Genomic DNA, 6,371 nt, shown 5'->3' with positions numbered 1-6,371 from the left:
CTCATCAGGGAGACCGGCATACAAGTGGAGCTAATCGAATAACTTAAGCCGAAAACAGTTAAAGGCGCTGTTTCCCACCCAAACACATTGAAGCCTTCAACATCGACTGCGTCCCTTGCAAACGATGCTGAGTTGTCATACAGACACTTGATTCTTATACATAACCCTATGCCAAACTTCCTTAACTCTCCCAGGCGGGCTTCTTCTTGGACCGAAAGGGAAGGAATTTTAGAAATGCTTCCTTCGAGTCCTAAGAGGGATGACCCGGAGACCAGGATCTATTAAACATGGTGGGGTGGGGAGAGGCAGTAACTTGGGAGGAGAAACGTCTCCTTTGGGCCAAGAATCAAGAAACGTGACTCCGTGGGGTCTGGGCTATGCTGAAATCCGGTACCCCGCCCATCCCCTGCCCCGCCGGTACCTACACGCTGGGTTCCTTTCTCAACTCCCCCAGTTCCTTGATCTCCACCTTCTTGTACTTCCCCGACTTCCTCCGGTTGCTGACCACCAGGACGGCCACGCCGGCGACGAGGGACACCACGACCACCACGATGACGGCGACGAGGCCGGCAGTGAGGCGCTTCATGGAGAACTGCGGGGGCTTCTCGTCCAGGTAGTAGATGAGGGTCCGCTCCACGAGCAGGGGCTCGCCGTGCACGCGCACGTCGAGGCCGCGGCGGCCTGGGAACAGCGACTCGCCCTTGACGTCCCTCTCGAAGTAGTAGGCGGCGTCGGCGATGTCCACGTCGCCGGGGGCCATCTGCGACGCGTTCTGCTGCAGCTCGATCTGGATGGTGGGCTGCTCGTAGTGCACGGCCGCCACGAAGCGCGGGTGCAGGCGGTAGCGCTCGCGGAAGAGCCGCCGCAGCTCGGCGTCCAGCTCGGCGCGGTCCAAGGCGCGAGCGGCCGGGCCCTGGTGCAGGTCGATGAGGATGTGGTGCGTGCGCACCAGCTCGTCGCAGCGCAGGCTCAGGTCGCCCTTGTCGGTGCGGCGCACGCCCACCGAGTTCACGCACCAGCACACCGCCGTCTGGTTGCACTGGCGGGCCTTGAAGCGGCCGTCGGGGTCGCAGTCGGGGTCATAGAGGCCGTCGTTGTCCAGGAGCGCGTGCTCGCTCGGCCGCACCAGCGCGCGGCCGGCCTTGGGGGCGCTCACGCGCGCCTTGAGCAGCAGGCACTTGGAGGTGAGCGTGGAGCAGTCCACCTCGAAGCCCGAGCCGAGCGCGCGGCATCGGCAGCGGCCGCCCGGGCCGTCCCGCGCGCACACGGTCATCTTGTTGGTGGGGCACGTGCAGTTGTCCTGCGCGGCGGCGGGGCCGGCCAGCGCCGCCAGGAGCAGCAGCAGCAGCGGCAGCGGTGGCGCCGGCAGCGCGAGGCCGGGGCCCCGGGCCATGGTGGGCCGAGGAGCGTGCGCGGCGCGGGGGCTCTGCTGGCTCGGCTCGCCGTCTCGCACGGGCTCCGGCGTCTGCCGCCGGCCGCTCCCTCCCGCTCTTATACTCCGCCCGACCTGCCGGGCTGGTTCGGCCGCCGACTCACCCGCCGGTATTTGGGTGACACATGCCGCCCCCGGCCGGGTCCCACGGCCCGCCGGCCCGCCCTGCGCCGCCGCGATAGGATCGGGGCAGCGGAGGCTGCTCCCGCCCCCTCGGACCGAAAGCCCCGGCGACGAAAACCGATACTCACCTGCGGGCTGCGGGGGCCCCGCCCGGCCCCACCCGCCGGGGACCGCCACCCGCGCGGCCTCCAGCCCTGGACCTGGGCGTCCCGGCCGCTCGCGGGGCTGGAATTCTCAGGAATTTCATTGAAAAGTGCGGCGCCGGACTGTCGCGCTGTTCTCCCCTCTCCGCCCCCAACCCCTTTCCCTGTTCCTCTCCCAACCCCTGCCCTCGCTTCAGGTTCTTTCACTCCCTCGCCGCTTTCCCTGCTTCTCTCAGTACATATATGTAGTTCACGAACGTGATGTCATCCTCACGCCACCCTGACGGGTACGGACTCTCTCTCAGACCCAAGTCATGGGTGATGCCCTTGAGGCCCAGGGGCTTAAAGTGGCCTGGCCGTCAGTTTCCTCAGATTCCTTGGCGGGGTCTTTAGTACTGTGCTGGCTGTTCTGAGACCTTAAATGAAGTTTATGGAAACGGAGTGGGGCCGAATCTGAAGCAAGGTTAGGGAGAGGTCTGTCACTTGCCGTGTGGTGGGTGACTCCCTGGTGTCCAGTTTGCTAGAAGAGCTCTCCAACGCTTTTTCTCTCCTTCGCGCGCACGCAGACATAATGTTTATGCATGTACTCGGTACAGGGAGACAAAAGGAACAAATTCTTAAAAAGAACCAGCAAGACTATAAGGAGTTCTTTGTACAATTTGATTCTAAAAGAGCAAGTCATTGCTTTCTTTTCTGTGTCCCAGACAAGTATTTGAACCACTGCAAATAATGAAAGAAGGGAGCCTGTGGGAAGTTGCTCATCTGCCGCTGTGTGGCTGCTTTAATGGCGTGGAGGGGTTGCAGTCTCTTTTTTGAATCATTGAGAAAGTCCAGGGTTTCAAAGCTGAGGTAAAATTAACACTGATCAGCAGGCTATAATTATCCCCAGCTCCTCCGTCAGAGCACACGACGTGCTCAGCATGTCCTGGACACCAGCAGGACAAGGTGCTGGTTAACACATGGAAGCCAGCCAGGCCTCTGCCCATCAATTTTCAAGCAGTCCCTGAAGTGGGTAGGTGGAGATACATTACTCTGCCTTTACAGGTAAAGAAAGCAGAGACGTGTGGGGCAGTTTCTTGCCCCCAGTGCCAGGCGTGGCGGAAAGACGCCTCTGCTCGCGACGCCCGCTGTCTCTGTCCAGGCCTTGGACCTATAGCCGAGTCGGGTTCCAGTTCTTTCCCCCACCCCCCCCCCAGCCCCCAGTTCACTCTACCACAAGGCTCTGCCCGCCTCCCCTCAGCTGAGAGCCTTCGAGCACCGAGTGGACCTCCCTGCTCCCAGGGTGAAGTTCACGCTTCTGAAGTTAGCACGTATGACCTTGGGCAAGCTACTTAACTCCTCTGTGCCTTCTTTCCCTCATCTGTAAAATGGGGATAATGAAGTCACCAAGGTAGGCGTGAGGATTAATGTGGCTAAACCACTGAGAACAGTGTCTGCACTCAGTAAGCATAGACAGGTGCTTGCTGCTGTCCCCACCATCATCATCATCTTCATTTTGCTCCTGTCAGCCTCTCCAGTCTTATGTTCTCAAGCCTTTGTACTGTCATCTACCTGGAGTCTCCCCTTCATCTATTTAGCGCATAAATGTGTTTTTCTACTCAGCTCTTGGGTCACCTCCAGGAAGCCTTCCCTGATAGGCCCTGTTGCACTCAGGGGAGTGACCCTTCTCTGTGCTTGCCTAATTCCTGTCACATAGCAGAATGGCAACACCAGCTTTTCTGGACTTCTTTCTTCCCCTCTAAAATGGAGATAATAGTGTCTCTCTATTTCATAAGTCATTCTAAGAATCAAATCTAAATAGATGAGTGGTAGGTGCCACAACTTTTTAAACTGTAAGACACTAAAAATGTCAGGCTGCATTTTTAGTTTTTAAGTATCCTATTTTGTCACATTTCCAGCTACTGACTAGGTAGCCACAACCTTCTACAAGTGGCAGAGGCAGCCGCTTGCTTTTCTAGTGGGTCCCGGGCTGGCAAGAGGACAGCTGCTGGGGAAAGGTTCTTGGGCCGAGGAGCGTGTGTGGCGGTGTCTGACGGCTCAGTGAGGACAGCCGCGAACGGCTGGGCCGTCCCTGGGCCAGTGCTCTGAAGTCTGCAAACGTCTGCCGCCCCGTCCATGTGACGTGTGGCAGGAAGGGGATCAAAGGAGCCAGTCCTCGGTATCCTCTGTAGAAGATGGGGAGAAGCAGAGATGACCCCCCACACCCTTCGATTCTGTGGTTCTGCCAGGCTTTCCCCAACGGGCACACAAACACCACGATGAGTTTTGAAGTGAGCACAACCCCCACTCTGATTCTCCCCCCTCCCTTGGTCCGTTTCCTGCCTAGGTCTGCAAAATATCACGTGTTAGCTTTATCTCTATATTTTTTTACTTTTAATCTTTAGATATTTACAAGAGCATTCCATGGACCCAGGCTTGTCAAGTGTACCTCGGGGGCAGGAGCCACCTGAGCACTGTAGCCCAGCACCATCCTGCACTCAGCAGGGTTTATCGGGGTCATTAACATGCGGCTGTGCCCAGAGTGTCGCAGGATGAGTGCACTCTCTGAGTGTTCATGTCGATCCAGTACTTCTCTCCTAATCCACTTCCCATTACCTACCCCAGTGCTCACCTCTATCCCCACCCTAACCACCTCCAAACACCCAGTTTCAAGGAAGACTGGCTAATGATACCCTGAGTGTGATTTTTGCTTTCATACATGATCCCTAACTTCTCTCAGCCCTGCGGCTGTAGGGAGGAGAGATTTGGTCTGATGAGGCCAAGAGCCCATAGAGGCTCTGGAGACGAGCAGTGCTGGGTGGTTGAAAGAAAATGGACAGGGCCCTGCCCACGGCCAGTGGTTAAGTTCGCACGATCCGCTTCGGCAGCCCAGGGTTTCACCAGTTCAGATCCTGGGCGCGGACGCGGCACCGCTCACCAAGCCGCGCTGAGGCAGCGCCCACATGCCACAACTAGAAGGACCCACAACTAAAAATATACAACTATGAACCGGGAGGCTTTGGGGAGAAAAAGCAGAGAAAAAAAAAAAGACTGGCAACAGTTGTTAGCTCAGGTGCCAATCTTAAAAAGAAAGAAAGAAAGAAAAAAGAAAAAAAAAGGAAAGAAAGAAAATGGACTTGGGATCTAGTGAGACTTTGCCTCAAATTCTGGTTTTTCATCACTCACTCACCGTGTGGTTTTGAGCAAGTTACTTCATCACTCTGTGCCTCAATTTCTTTAATTATAAAATGAAGTAATAATGCCAACATTTCCCCAATGTCTGCAAAAAGGATGATTTCCCGCCTTGTTATTAAGAACGTGCTTTTCCCCCATTGAACTTTATATTTCGTCTATTCTTGTACTCTGTTTTCTAAGCTGGTGTTGATTATCTGCTTTTCCTTGGTATAAGACCAATACCAACACAGTGGTTTTATGTTTAAAGGTGTGATTTATAAAAACAAAACACAAAAATAAAACTGTGTTTCATTAATGAGAAAAAATACTTACCATCAATAATTATTTTAATAAATTCAAGATAAAGAATATAAAATACACAACACAGTGTTTGGCATACACGGAGAATTAATCTTCGCCGTTGTTACAGCTGTCTCAGGAATGTGCCGATGCTTTGAGACCATTGAAGACTTCTGCACAAAGCTAGTGAGCATGGGGATTGCTGAAGCTCAGGCCTAAGGAGATGGGCGGTGAGGCGGGGGGCTGCCTTAGGCCCTTATCATCCTGCCCCCTGAGGCAGAATACGGAGATTATCTACAAACAGATAGTACTTCAGCATTTCCACGCCCCTCACCTGCAGGAATCCCTGCTCCACCCACGGGGAGCAGGCAGGGAAGATATCGTCATCCCTACTTCACAGATGTGGAAACAGAGGCCTTGGGAGGAGAGCAGGACTCGCTCATGGTCACATGTTTACAGGTCACGAGGCCGGGGCGGGGGGGGGGAGGGGAGAATCCAGGTCCGCTGACTGCAGATGTGCTTGCAGATTAGCAAAGATGGAAGAGGCCTGAAGGGGTGAAGAGGTTACATGCCCTCTCACCTTCCTAGGGGTTTCTTTTATTTTTCTTTCTTTCCCTTAATTATACAAATGGAATAGACAAGGGGTATACAACTGTATCTTCAATATTTCATTTCTTTAAAAATGTGACCCAAGTATTGCAAAATATTAGAATTCGAAAGAGCCAGGGGGTAGGTATGCTCTCTGTATTTTCTTTTTTGCTGTTATTAAAATGTTTATAACAAAATTCTAAAACAAGTCAATCCCTCAAGTTTTGGAGGAAGTACTTGGGGGTAAAGTTTCTGCTTTTGCTTCTACTTGTCTTTTGTTCCATTGGCCATAGTTTCTATTATTTATTTGAACTGTCATTTATATTGATCACTGACATATGTGCCATGCTCTTCATAAATAAATTCCCTATAATGCTCTCAGCAACCCTGCAAAACAATTCCTCTTGTCCCCATTCACCTGATGAGGAAACTGAGGCTTAAGGTCACACAGATAGAAATCAGTATAGAGGGAGTTGAGCCCAGGTCTGGTGACACGAACACCCACACTTTCCATGACACAGTTTAGTCTCTTGCTGGAGTCCTGAGTGAGCGAGAGTAGGTCACAGACGTGGGGTTGGTAAATGGGGTGGGGTTTGGGTCCCGGCTGCCTAGGGAATGGAATGTCTGATCTT

The 6,371-nt window shown here is 53.7% G+C and overlaps 1 protein-coding gene across 1 annotated transcript; it reads right to left on the bottom strand.

Moving 5' to 3' along the window:
- Positions 1–282: 282 nt before the first annotated feature.
- Positions 283–1,533, bottom strand: TACSTD2 (tumor associated calcium signal transducer 2). The gene has a single exon (XM_046663246.1). The coding sequence runs from the start codon at positions 1,391–1,393 to the stop codon at positions 422–424; it is 972 nt and encodes a 323-aa protein (XP_046519202.1). The 5' UTR covers positions 1,394–1,533; the 3' UTR covers positions 283–421.
- Between the last annotated feature and the right edge of the window lie 4,838 nt (positions 1,534–6,371).

Source organism: Equus quagga, chromosome 5 (genome assembly GCF_021613505.1).
Source record: "Equus quagga isolate Etosha38 chromosome 5, UCLA_HA_Equagga_1.0, whole genome shotgun sequence".
Taxonomy (NCBI): Eukaryota; Metazoa; Chordata; class Mammalia; order Perissodactyla; family Equidae; genus Equus; species Equus quagga.
Note: the sequence above shows the minus strand (reverse complement) of the source record. Positions and strands in the feature narration are given on the sequence as shown.